This window comes from Meriones unguiculatus, chromosome 8 (genome assembly GCF_030254825.1).
Source record: "Meriones unguiculatus strain TT.TT164.6M chromosome 8, Bangor_MerUng_6.1, whole genome shotgun sequence".
Lineage (NCBI taxonomy): Eukaryota > Metazoa > Chordata > Mammalia > Rodentia > Muridae > Meriones > Meriones unguiculatus.
Genome location: NC_083356.1, coordinates 75593726 through 75606598, shown reverse-complemented (window position 1 = coordinate 75606598; position 12873 = coordinate 75593726). Strand labels below are relative to the sequence as shown.

General features: G+C 48.9%; 2 protein-coding genes across 10 annotated transcripts in view; both read left to right on the top strand.

Moving 5' to 3' along the window:
• The window catches only part of Ralgps1 (Ral GEF with PH domain and SH3 binding motif 1), a 234753-nt gene extending 229621 nt beyond the window's left edge, over positions 1-5132 (top strand). For 3 of the 6 annotated variants that reach the window (XM_060389970.1, XM_060389969.1, XM_060389967.1), the window contains 2 exons: positions 167-273; positions 772-5132. In XM_060389970.1, coding sequence (XP_060245953.1) covers positions 167-273; positions 772-823 — 159 coding nt within the window. In that variant the 3' untranslated portion in view covers positions 824-5132. The remainder of the gene's footprint in view (positions 1-166; positions 274-771) is intronic. The other 3 variants (XM_060389972.1, XM_060389971.1, XM_060389968.1) reach the window with 1 other exon arrangement.
• Positions 5133-6180: 1048 nt separating this feature from the next.
• The window catches only part of Garnl3 (GTPase activating Rap/RanGAP domain like 3), a 139854-nt gene continuing 133161 nt past the window's right edge, over positions 6181-12873 (top strand). Inside the window, exons 1-2 of one of the 4 annotated variants that reach the window (XM_060389963.1) lie at positions 7444-7535; positions 7737-7855. Coding sequence is in view for 1 of the 4 variants with exons in the window: in XM_060389960.1 (XP_060245943.1) it covers positions 7444-7535 (92 nt within the window). In the remaining 3 variants the exon portion in view is untranslated. Of the gene's footprint in view, positions 6291-7338; positions 7536-7649; positions 7856-12873 lie in introns of those variants that run through there. The other 3 variants (XM_060389961.1, XM_060389960.1, XM_060389962.1) reach the window with 3 other exon arrangements.

Below are 12873 nucleotides of genomic sequence, written 5' to 3'. Positions count from 1 at the left end.
TCTCAGAACTGATTCCCTGTTTCTTGCTCCCATGAGGTTTGAGGCTATGAACATTTTCAGAATTGCCTCCTGGTACAGAGATGCGTTTTTTGTTTTTTGTTTTTTTTTTTTTCTTTCCTGATTTCTCATTTTAGTGGCACTCACACCAAGATGGGTTTGTTTTTAGGAAATAATGTCTAATCAAACCTCCCAGAACCCCTCAGTAGTGCCAAGGGAGGAAGATCAAAGCTGGGGTCCGGAGGCCACTGTGAGGGCAGGGAAATGCTCTGACAGGTGAGACTGGTAGCCTCTTGGGGAAGGTCCTGGAGTTCTTGATCTCCCCATACTTCCTCCTGCTGTACCACACCATCTCTTAATGACACCCTCACTCTTAGGCTGATTTCCACCTCCACCAGAGACTTTAGCAGGGCCTATCCTTCACACCCCAGACCCAGGGAGTTGCCTTTGGCTCAGAGGGTAGTGGTGGAGAATGTGGGTTCAGGTCCCAGCCCGGTTCTAACTCTGTTTAGCTTATCCAAGCCTCAGTTTCCCCATCTTAATAATGGGAGCACTTCTAGCATCTGCCTAAGAGTTCATGTGAGGACTCCAAACAGTGCATATGAAGTAGTTGAGTAATGCCTGGCACTTGGCAGTTACCATCAGTAGCAGCTCTCATTGCCATCTTTTTCCTTCCACACACTTGCATGGCCCTAACTGCAGGAACTAACTAACCTACCCCTGCCCCTTTCTGAGGGTTGAAACTTTGACAAGAGGGTGAGCTTTCTCTTCTAGGTACCTGCAAACCTTATGTCATTTGAATGAGTATCTGCAGGACTTGGCGTGACTGCAAAGGCTTCTGCGAGCCTAGACTAAGTCTGGTGGAGGAGAGCAGCTCTGGGCATAAGCTGTGGGCCAAGGCACTGGAGCCTCATAGCTGGACTGGAGGACCATGGCCTGCGGCCTCACAGTCCTGGGTGGCTCCCCAGTGTGAGCTCCACCTGTTCAACCCACAGCAACTCTCATGACTCATCCTGCAGCAGCACCCACAGGGTGGTTGTCAGACCCCAACAGCACACCCTGTGCCCCCTCTCTGGGCCATCGTCTGTCCACCAGCTGCTTCTGCATCAAGGGAGCATTTGACCCATGTTGGGTTCTCCGTGCTTTCTGCTGCACACAGAGTGGATGACCTTAATCTTCGAGAGGGCTGGAGAGCAGCGACGGGATGCTGGACAGGCCTGTTACACCCCAAGTGCACAGGCTGCTCTCCCACAGGGCCGCCTCAGATTTTGTATACCCTCAAAGCATCCCCTGCGTGTGCGTGCCATACATTCATGTGTGTGAGTGAGTGAGTGTGAACTCTCTGAGAAACATACATTTTGGCACAAGACTAGTGACATCATATACTTTTTGGCTTTGAGGCCCTGCTTGAAGCTTTAGTTACAGCCTTGTCCTCTAAGGAAAGTCTGAAGGGAGTCTAGAGCTCCATGTTAAAGGTCCCTTGAGTTCTTTTACTGTAAACAAACAATGCCTTAAATCGTGTCTTGTTTTCTGTTCCTATGGGTGCTATTCATCTGGATGGCCTGTTCCCTGGGCCCCAGGCCCTCCTGGGTCTTGTTGTCAGCCTTCCTGAGGCAGAACCAGTCTCAGGACCAGACTGCTTGCTCCCTACCATGAGCTTTCCTGGTGGGCTGTGGCCCCCCCTTGTCTCCCCCACTCCCACCATGCTGGTGTGGGAAGTTGGGGCTTTTTCTCACAGCAGCTTGGAGGCCCCCACCATGATCAATGATCAGTCATATAGAAGCTACCCCATATTACCCCACGGGGCACAGTTGTGCTCCTGTCCTCTCACCCCTTTGCCACCACTGCCAGGGCCGGTCACACTGATTCCTAATCATATAGGGAACAGAGTGATGTGGAGGCCTTAAGGCCCCTCAGTCTTGCTCTTAAATGTAGTCACCAGCAAGTTTTCATCCGAGCCCAAGGGCCCTGTTGTTGACCAGATGACAAGAAAGCCAAACCCTAGGGAGTGAGATGTCCAGCCTCTGCGTCCATGAACAAGGACCTTTATCTGTCACCTTTGGTCATACATAAGGTGAGTTCATTTTGCACATTTTAATTCAAGTATATTGTTCTTTATCATCACTGATGTTCTCTGTCCCTCTTCCTCTTCCTCCTGAATCTGGTACCCTAACCCTGAGAAGAAAACCCTCAAACAGTTTTTTTTCTGGAAAAGGCTAAATTCCTGGGTCCCTGTGGGTATCATGCCCTTACACAGTAACCAATCAAATCATCCCAATGGCAGCTGAGAAGCTTCAAACACCAGAACCATGAACTTAATACCAGGAAACCACCACCGCGTTGCAAACAAATGGTGACACCCTCTAAAACTGTAAAGGACTTAGCAGGACAGCTAGTTGTCACCATGGTGGTAGGTTTGGGTCCAGCCTTGCTGAACTCCGAAGCTGCCCTTCCTGTGAGCAGAGCCTGGGTATTTCACGTCAAGAGAAGCGCCAGGTGGTAAAGATGCTGTCAAACCTTGACCACAGCTGCCTTGTACATCTGCCCATACCAGGGGTCCAGGTGTGTGCACCAGATTCTACCAACAACTCTTTCAGTTAGAATCTAGAAGGTGAATGACAATGGCAAACACTGCAGACACCTCTGACCAGAACCATGCCATGGTCACACTTTAACCTACACCAAACCTGATTCTGCTAGTTAACTTCTAAGAAATCGGAAGCTTGGATAAAAATTGCAAGATCAGAAAGAACACCAGCTACTAGTTTCCTTTAGTTTCCACTCTTCAGCTCGTTTTGGTTCTTACACATGCAATATCAGACATTAAAATATCAGACATTAAAAGCCCCAGAATTTCAGTCCCACTTTCTGTCCTTTCAGACTTGTCTTAGCTGACACAAGTGTTTTCTTCTGGGTCTAATCTGAAAGAGCACAAACATAATTATTTTCAAAGTGTCTAATCTCCCTAATTGAAGCCAAACTCCCCTCCCAGAAGCATCCTTACCATGGGCTCCTGAAGAACCTGCTTGGACTTTGTTAGGGAAAAGCCTTGTAGGACTCTTGAGAGTCTTGACAGTGGCACGAGAGCCCTGGAGATGGAGTTCAAAGATATTTGACTCCCTAAACAGGGCCTTAGGTCAAGCAGACAAGTTCAGGGCTGACATTTCCAGTGCTAGCTTGTCGTACAGGCTGCGGGGGAAGTGGCCAGGTCAAGTGACAGAGGCAGAAGTCCTTTGGAGGCCACTGAGCCTGGAAGAAAGCCTTCTGTACTTTTGCTTGGTTGTCCATAGTGCATAAATACTGTGAAAGTGTTAGAGGTGTTGCCATGCATTGTCCTGAAGACATACTATGACACTCCAACCTGAAAGGTGTAGTGTGCTGTCTAGAAACTGGGATGGGCAGCTGGTAGTATTGTGAAGTCCCAAGAAGAGCCCACTCAGTCATGGGAGTAACCTCTGTCCCTCTCCAATATACAAATTTTGTAACTCAAGGTCAGCCAAGTGCATGCTGGCAAGCAAGACACCTTGTGGAGATTGGACTTGGTAGGAAGCAGCAGAAGTCTTGTCCTACACATGCCAGTGGGAGAATGTGGCTCCTCCCCTCCCCTGACTAGATGCCACAGAGCACTTGTTGGGACTGAGATGCTGAGCAGGTGGACACAACAGAATTGTTGGTGAAGGACCTCCCTTGTCTTGCCAGCAGGATCTCTGTATTCCTCCTTCTTACCAAGATGGCCAGTGTTTCTTTCATCATTTTATTCTCACCTCCTAAGCCTAAGAAATGTGTTTCTGAAGTTGGTTTTTGTTGTTGTTGTTGTTGTTTTGTTTTCAGATGGAAAAGTGGTCTGTTAAACTGGGAAGATGTGTATAAGCCAAGGCTGCTTTATTCCTCAAGTGGGATCCAAAGCTTTGCACCCACATTGCTGATGCTTGCTACCACTACTGAATATTGCCCAGAGCACAGCCTCTCTTCGTCTGTGTGACCCTTAAATTGACCCTATATCATATTGATGTGTTGGGTGATTTCAAAAACACTTTACAAAGCCCCTTCAAAATTGTATTTATTGCATAAACATCCATTCATATCTCTGATTAGTACTTCCTATATACCAGGCTCTCCCTAGAATGAAGATGGCTAGAAACAAGACAAATCAAATTTTGGCCTTTGTAGAACTCCCCAGTCAATGAACAAATAATTCCCACCTCACACACCTACTTTGGCAAGACCCTGCCTCTCCCCTACCCCTGAATACAAATCCTGTGCATTGGTTCTTGCAGAAAGACTTCAGACTGAATGGGCTTGCCTGTGAGAGTCAGCTGAGCACTAGCTGGAGTGCCTCACCCTGGAGGCTGGCTGGCTCTGAGCAGCCACATGCAGAACTGTGCTCAAGAATGGTTCCAGGGAGGACGCCAAATGCAGAATGAGAGAGTAGGGTCTGAGTGCAGTATTCACAGCCCCCCCCACCCCCTTTGGTCTGTAACTTCAGTGTTAATGCTCAAATACAGTGTGAGTGGGAGCTGCATGTCCTTGGGAGTCGAGGACTTGGACTTTGGTCCGCTTTGTAACCTGCTGCTGCACATGTGTGTGTCCTGTGGACAGCCCCAAATTCCCACTCACAGCAGCAAGGTGAGAGGTCACCTGCCCATTTGGGAAGGACTGTGACCATTCAGTAAAGAAATAATAGTAATTCATTTATTAGTGAGGTATACTCTTGAATAAATTTCGTGCCAAAATGCATGGTTTCCTACTTAGCATTCAAAACGTTGCATAGAGAGTAGTTTTCTATTTCTTACGTGTTCTTCCAAGTAAACTGAAAATGAGTTTCCACATCTTAGTTTGTTTCTTGTTGAATCTGCTGCATCTCCCCAAGCTGTCTTTTTTCCCAGCAGACCCTGCATGCAGTTGTGTGAGGACTTTCTCTAATATTTGTAAATTGTCTCTTCTGCAATAACCACTGAACATCATCCCTCCTTGGGACTCTTTAGATTTTTGGTGAAGTATTTTGTTACCTCAGTCTTGTATCAAGTTGCTGTATTTTCCAGCTTGTTACACTGATAATAATTGTTTCACTAATTAAATACTTTAATGTACAGACATCTTTGTTTACTTTGAAATTAAATGTGTTTTCCAATGAATATCGTTCTGTTTATTAGTGTCACATGCAGTCACTTTGGCAGGCGGTTGCTGTGCCACATGCAGACATGGAAGAGGTGTAGACTGCCCAGGGGTCACCTGAGGGTAACTAGCATGTAAATATGTAGGAGGGAGGGAACAGGGGCAACGTTGTGGGTCTCTCAGAGAGGAAGACCAAGGGTCTGGGGACACCTTAGAGGACAGGGTGCCTCAGGAGTTTCAGATCAAAGGTTGCAGAACATATGGAGGCTGGCAGTAGGGGTGGGGTGGGGTCAGGGATACAGAGAGGACAGGATGCACATGAGGAAAAGCAGGCAACCTGAGCTTACTGAGGGAGGGTTCCAGTCAACGTGATACCTGAAAAGATAGTAGTAGATGAGCAAGCCAGCGGAATCAAGACAGTAAGCTGAGGCCCTCCATGGTTCCTGATTCAGTTCCTGCCTTTGAGTTCCTGCTCTGGCTTCTCAGGTGATGGGCTGTAACCTGCACGACAGACAAACCCTTTCTTTCCTAAGTTGCTTTTGATCCTGTGTTTATCACAGCAACAGAAACTGACCTAGAAACAGCGAAAGCCATCCTTTTACTCATTTCCCACACCCAATCACAGTGCAATTAATGTTCAAGGACCCTGAGATGATGAGTCTGACGCGGGGAGGAAATGAAATGAGGGTCAGGGAGCTGTCACAAAGTTGGAAGGTGGTGGCTGAACCCACGACTGGTAGCCACCAAAGCTCCAGCCCCCTTGGCTTCATTGTGTCAGCCACCAGGAGACAGCAGTACCTCCTTTTGCTGGCTGGCTAGATCCCGAGGTAGGGCAAACTCATAGTAGACCCCAGTCCAGCCAGGAAGACCACCATAATTCAGGCACCCCTGAAGTGAGGAAGAGGGGCTGTGGGCGGGGCTTTGATGGTGGCGGGGAAGCTAGAGGGTTCTTTGGGCGGATTTGCTCCAACTACAGACCTCAGTTTCAAGACAGAAGAGGCGGAGCTCCGGGGCTGGGGGCCATGCCTGTGGGCGGAACGTGGAGAAAGGCGGCCCCGAAAGAGGGCGGTGCTACGATAGAAAGGACCGGGAGCCGTTGAGGTGAGGAGGGTCGGACGGCAAAGGGAGCGAGCGGAGCTGTAGTGTGGAGGGCCGCCAGAGCGCTCTGTGGCTGAAGGGTAGGTGGGCAGGGCCTGGGTCTACGGGGATGGAGAGGAGCGGGAGTGGTGGGCCGTGGACCCGACCAAGTTGAGGCCCTGGTGGGCGTCGGGGCCCTGTGAGCGCTACACAGAAGCGCGGGGGATGGTGGTGGGGGCGTCGGTTAGGAGGATCTTGGTGAGGCTGGCTCGGGAGGGGCGTGGCTGGAGCTCGGGGCGGAGGCAGGGTGGTGCCTGCACTGGTCTGAGGAGGGCCAGGGACGAGGAGATCAGAAGTTCGGGGCGTGGCCTTTCCCCAGACTAGGGCGTGGGGTGGGTTGGGCTAGGAGATGGGGCGGAGTCCTGGCAAAGCTGAAGGGCAAAGGGACTGACTTGACTGAGATTTGGGGTGGGGCATGGGTGGAGCCTGAGCCCAGCTGAGAGGGAACCTGCCTATTGGGCGTGGCAAAGGCGGGACAGGGGCGGGACTTGAGCCTAACTAGGAGGTGGGCGGGTTGGGGGCGGGGCTTAAGTCTAACTGAGTAGTGAGGGGGAGCTGTTAATTAGGGCGAGGCAGGGGCGGGGCCAACGTCTCAAATAGGGCCTAAGGAAGTGGGTTCGGTAGGAGATCAAAGCGGGCCCTGAGGCTAGCTCTATAGAGATGAAGCGGACTTGGCTAGGCTAGGGGCAGGGCTTAAAGCCGGAGACTGACTGGGTAGAGGCGTACCTGGTAGCACTGGGGCGGGGCAGAGGCGGGGCCTAAGGCTAGAGGCGTGGTGTGCTTGGGGAACCTGCTGGAGTAGGGGCGGGGCCTAAAGCCGGAGGCGTGGTAAGGGGATGCTCTAGAGTAGGGGCGGGGCCTAAGGGCTGAGGAGTGGTAAGGGGACCGGCTAGAGTAGGGGCGAGTTGGGGGCGGGGCCTAGCGGCTGAGGAGTGGTGAGGGGACCTGCTAGGGTAGAAGCGGGGCCTAGACCCCCGAGGAGAGTATGAGGGAGTGGGTAGGCTGGAGTCCAGGGCGGGGCCTGAGGTCCCAGGCTGGGCAGGAGTTCGGGGCGGGACAGAGGCGGGGCTTGGGCCCAGTGAGGGATGCGGGGCGGGGCGTGGGCTGCGGCGCGCTAGCTGAGCGTCCGGCCGAACACCGCCGAGGCCCGAGCCCACCCGAGTGTGCCCGAGCCGTCGGCCCCCGCCCGGGGCGATGGAGCAGGAGCCCGGCGGGGCCGCCGCTGCGCTCCTGCGGCAGAAGAGGGCGGCGCTGCGGCGCAGGGGGTGCAGCTTTGAGAGTCCCAGGTACCTTGGCCCGGGAGGGGTGCAGCCTCGAGGGGCGGGAGCGGGGAGCAGGCCACGTGCGGGGTGGGGTGGCGCTGTGAGGGGACAGAGCGTGGCGAGGCCGCCGCGTGGGAGGGAGTGGGCGCGGAGCCCGGTAGAGCGGCCCGGCCACGCTGAGGGAGTGCCCAGCAGGAGGGCTGGAGACCTGTGTCCGGCCCGCAGATGCTGTGGACGTCCGAAGCCTCGGCCCTGTGACGGGCCCTGCCCTGCACGCCACGGCTCAGGAAGGTCTCGGGCTGTAGAGAATGCGACCCGGCCGCTTCTAAATGCTCAAGGACAAGGTCGGACCCCCTAAGCCCCCAAAAGGAACTCCTTCAGGCGCCTCTTGCTCTCTGTAATCCATTCTCGCACCCCAGGTGCCTGGACACCTGCTGCCTCTGGCCCCGCCCATCTCTGGCTGGGGTGGGGGCCACCCTGCATAGTTCCTAGGTCCCTTCTCTTTCCCCAGGTTGTCCGTGCCCCTCCCGGCCTTACCTTTCTTAGCTGGCGCCCTCCTAAGGAGCCAGCCCGGCCCTAGGTGAAGCTTCACTGCCTGCTGCCTGCTGCCGGACACGCCCTTCCCTCTGCGGCTGATGCCAGTGCCTAGGTCCTGCTTACTCCCACCTCCAAGGCATTCCTTGTAACTTGGAAAGGGTCCTGCTTCCAGGTGGCCTTATTCCTTTCAGGATGACTCCAGCACTACCACTCCGGCCAGATTTCCATCTTTATTCTGTAAAAATGGCCTTAGGAAGGGTATCCTAAAGCCAACCCCCTTCCCCCTAGCCTTACAGACGCTTGCACCCCTGAGGAGTTTTTCATTGCCATAGGGACAAGAAGAAAAAAATGTAGGACTGTAATCTCCACTGAGGTGGAAAAGAAAGTTCATTTGCTAAGGCACAAAGCAAATCAGCCAAGATCCTTAATGGAAGGTGTGATGCCCTTAATTGGCCTTTCTCAGATTCAGTCCTTGACACACCCTGCTCCAACAGTTCTGACGAGACTGTGATGAGGAGAGAGACCACAGCTGCTCCATCACCGGAGCTAGCTCAGGCCTGGTCCATCACAATCTCTGGTAGGCTGGTCATTCCTCCCTCAGGCTGTACAACTGCTTCAGTTCTTTTTGAAAGTCTTCCTTGAACTGTATGCTTAGCTCTGTGTGATCAGTATCTGGGCATCTGCCGAGAAGGTTCTAACTGTTGTGCGGTGAGCTGGGTGGCGTGTTTCCCTTAGAGAGGGGGCCCGGATAGCGAACAGTCTCTACGAGCATGACGAATAGGAAGGGGTATACCAAGAGACTGGAGCAGAGAGTCTCAGGGCTGAGGCAGAGTGCAGTGCTTAGGACAGTGCTGCTACAGAACTCTGAAAGATGAGAGAATGGTTCTGTAATGGAGCTCATTGCACGGGAGCCACGGACACCTGTGGCTGTGGAGCCCTTCGCTAAGGCACGGAGTGTTGAGTTGTGCCTAACTGTCAGTGTACCTGACCTCCTTGGTGGCAGCGCTGCCACCAAAGCCAGATATCCATCGTCATTATTGGCTTTCTCAGACTCAGTCCTTGACACACGCTGCTCCAGGAGTTCTGAGGAGAGCCTGGTCAGGACTGAGAGATGTGTGTGCCATCGTGGACAGTGCAGCTTGAAAACTGGATTTCCCTCCCCTTTGTCTTCATGACCAGATTCTTCAAGGACTAAATGACTTCCAAGTCTCCAGGGTGTTTTTGTTCTGTGACACACTGTGACCTTATCCTGTAAGATAATAAGGATTAGCTTTTTTTTCCTTCTAAAAATAATGCTAAATGAAATTTGAAAATTTGAGAAAAATATAAACAGGATATTTGTATTATTTTATTGTTGTTTGTTTTCTTGCTTGATTGTTCATTTTTGAAACAGGTCTCAATATATATAGCCTTGGTTGACCTGAAATTTAATATGTAAACCAGGCTGGCCTTGAACTCACAGAGAGCTGCCTTGCTTTTGCCTCTCAAATGCTGGTATTAAAGGTGATTAGATTATTTATTGATAATCTAATAATCCAGTAGATTATTTATTGATTCACAATATATGTAGGTATGTGGACTTTTTCTTCTACATGAATACTTATCATTTAACTGACTTTTCCACTCAACACATCATAAACATTGTAAGAAATCTTTGAACATTCCTTAAGAATTTTTTCAATTGGTATGTGATCAACTATATGGATGTATAACTATTTTTAGCTCATATTTTCACTCTTCATAGAGATACAGTTAATCCATGTGCATTCATGTCTGTGTGAAGACATCAGTGGTCTATAAGATCATTAAAGTGATGGGAATTATGGGTCAGAATAAAGGAACCTCTTACAGTCTTCTGAAGCATGATGCCAGATTGTGCCCTTAGGCATATTATTATATTTGCCAGAGTGATACCTTGTTTTAATTTGAATTTCTTTATTTAGTAATGAGGGTTTTCTCATAATTTATAATTTTTACTTATATTAAGATATTTGTATATATGATATTCATTTTTATTTTGGAATATTTATTTTTCCCTTATAGAACTGAAGCTCTTTTATTTATTAAACGAATTTTTCTGTTAAATAAGTAGCAGATATTTTTTCCCATTAATTATTTGCCTTTTCATTTTTTGTCTGGTGGTTTTCAAGTGTGTGTGTGTGTGTGTGTGTGTGTGTGTTGACTATTGCCTCTAACTTTTGATCCACTGATTTCTTTCTCTTGTTTATGCTCATATAAAAGAATCCCTTAACTTATAATAGATAAATATTCATCTACAATTTCTCCATATTTAATTAAATTTTAAAGTCAAGCATACAAATTAATTCTCCATTATCTTGTTGTTCTAAAAAGGACTTCCTTAATTCAGCAATCCAAATGACCTCACAATTCTGGCGGGGTGTCTGAACTTCTTGTATACATCTTAATCATATAGGTCCTTGGTTCCTTATGCTGAGAACTCTGCAGCTGCTCTTGAAAAACAACCAGAAATGAAAGCTTTGCCGTGTCCGTGTGCCTCAGTTACCTCTTGTGGCCAACTGTATCAGGTTCAAAGTTCTTGCCTTGGTTAGGCCCTTTGAGAATGAATTTTAACCATATTTACCTAATCATTTTGTTATGTGTATGTGTGTGTGTGTGTGTGTGTGTTTACATGCACTCATACGTGTTTACATGAGTGCACACGTCTGCAGCATCAGTTTCAGTTTGTCAGTTCTCTTTGCTAAATATCCTGTGTCAGTTCTGATAAGCTCCTTTCAACACCCTCTTCCTAACCCCTCTCACTTTGAAAGCCAGACCTCCCTGGTAATGCAAGAAACTTTTCTCCAGTAACCTCTGTGGCTTGTCACTTAGATTCTGCATATTCTATATAAGCTCAGGGAGTCTTTAATTCTGCCAGAAGACAACCTCAGGTGTCATTCCTCAGGAGCCATCCACACTATTCCTTTGAGTCAGGGTCTCTCATTTACAAGGAGGTCACCTAGGCTTGGCTGGCTGACCAGTAAGGCCTAGGGAACTATCCACCTGCCTCCATCTTCCCGGCACTTACAAACATATGCTACCTCATCCAGTTTTTTTTACATGACTTGTGGGCATTGAACGATGATGGTCCTCAGGCTAATTCAGCAAGTACTTCACCAATTCAAGTCATTTCTCTAGCCCTAATACAAACCAATTTATGAGTGAGCAACTTTGTTGTCTTTAGAGCATTGTCTCATTCTTGCCATCCATCACTCATGTTTCTGTCTGTGTAGCCACTTGTAGTTCCACTGTTGTGTCTATGGTTTGAATTCCAGGTGAATGGCATAAACTAGGTGGTTTTTGTTCCTGGCTGTTAAACTGTAATCTCCACTGAAATCCTCTACTCCATTTAGGACTAATAACACACCATCATCATTTCTGATAGGCTTGTATCCATGCCTTCTGAGTATATTTTAAAATGTCATTAAAGGCTGTGAACGGCAAGCAAAAGAGAAGTCTTGGCTCATGCAGCTGCGTAATGCTGGTAGGCTCGAGCTTTGGGAGTAGGTGGTCCGGGAGTTTCAGTAATGTCAGCAGCCTTCACTTTCTGAGTTGACTTTTGTCCTAGTTTGCTTTCTGTTGTTTGATTAATACCAGGACCAAAAGCAACATGGGAACGAAATGGTTTACTTTACATTTCAGCATCATAGCCCATCATTGAAAGAAGCTGGGGTAGGAACTTAAGCAGGAACTACTTTAGAGGCCATGGAGGAACACTGCTTACTGCTCTCCTTCTTCTTCTCCTCCTCCTACTCCTTAATTTATTTAGTTTTATTTTATGTGCCTTAGTGTGAAGGTGTCAGATCCTTTGGAATTTGGATTCAAGACAGTTGTGAGCTGCCATGTGGGTGCTGGGAATTGAACCCAGGGCCTCTTAACCACTGAGCCATCTCTCCAGCCCTACTGGCTCACTTCTAATGGCTTATTAAGCCTGCTTTTTTACATCCCAGGACCAGCTGCCCAGAGCTTGACACCATTCACAGTGGGATGACCCTCACACAGCAAGCATTAATCAAGAAAACCCAGAGTTACCTATAGGCAAATCTGATGGAGGAATTTTCTCTGCAGATAACTTGTGTCAAGTCAACAAATGCTAACCAGTTCAACCTTATTCTCAAGATAGCAAAGAAAGTTAACTACTATAGCTTTGCTTTCTGTCCCATTTATTCTCAGTAAATGTCTGGAGTGACCTTCACTGCCTAGAGACATCCTTGAACCGAATGGTCAGACCTGGGTCACGTACTCAACTCAGAACTGAAGGGTAAATCACTGCCATTCATAGTGACAAAGAGGTGGTGACTTCCTAGTGGAAAATCACAGTACTCTTTTCAGAAGGAAATGGTTACTGTGTTGACCAAACTGCTATTAGATCTAGAAAGCCTTCCTAAAATCCAGGTGTCTGGGTGCCATCCGTAGCCACAGTGGGGTTGCTGCTGTGATTTAGTTCTTGTTCTAAAAGACTGTCTTAGCTCAGTGACTACATTCTAGCTGCCTACTGTAGCCACTGTGACTGCAGAGCCACCACTAGACAGAAGAGTTTGAATTATGAGTGGAAAACATAATTTTGTCCTTTTCCAAATATTGCTCTGTAGATGACGGCCTCCTCATTAGTCATGCAGAAAGCCCACGTCCTCAAGAACAAATCTGATGCCAAGACAAATGCTTTCCTGTTCCTGCTGCTTTCCAGGCCAAACTGGGTTCTGGAAAGACCAGTTGTCCATTATGCACGCTGTCGCCTTCTCTTCTTCCATGTGCTTCTGCCTCTCAAGTTCTGTGTTTGTCATTTGTAGGGGCTTCCGGGTTTGGG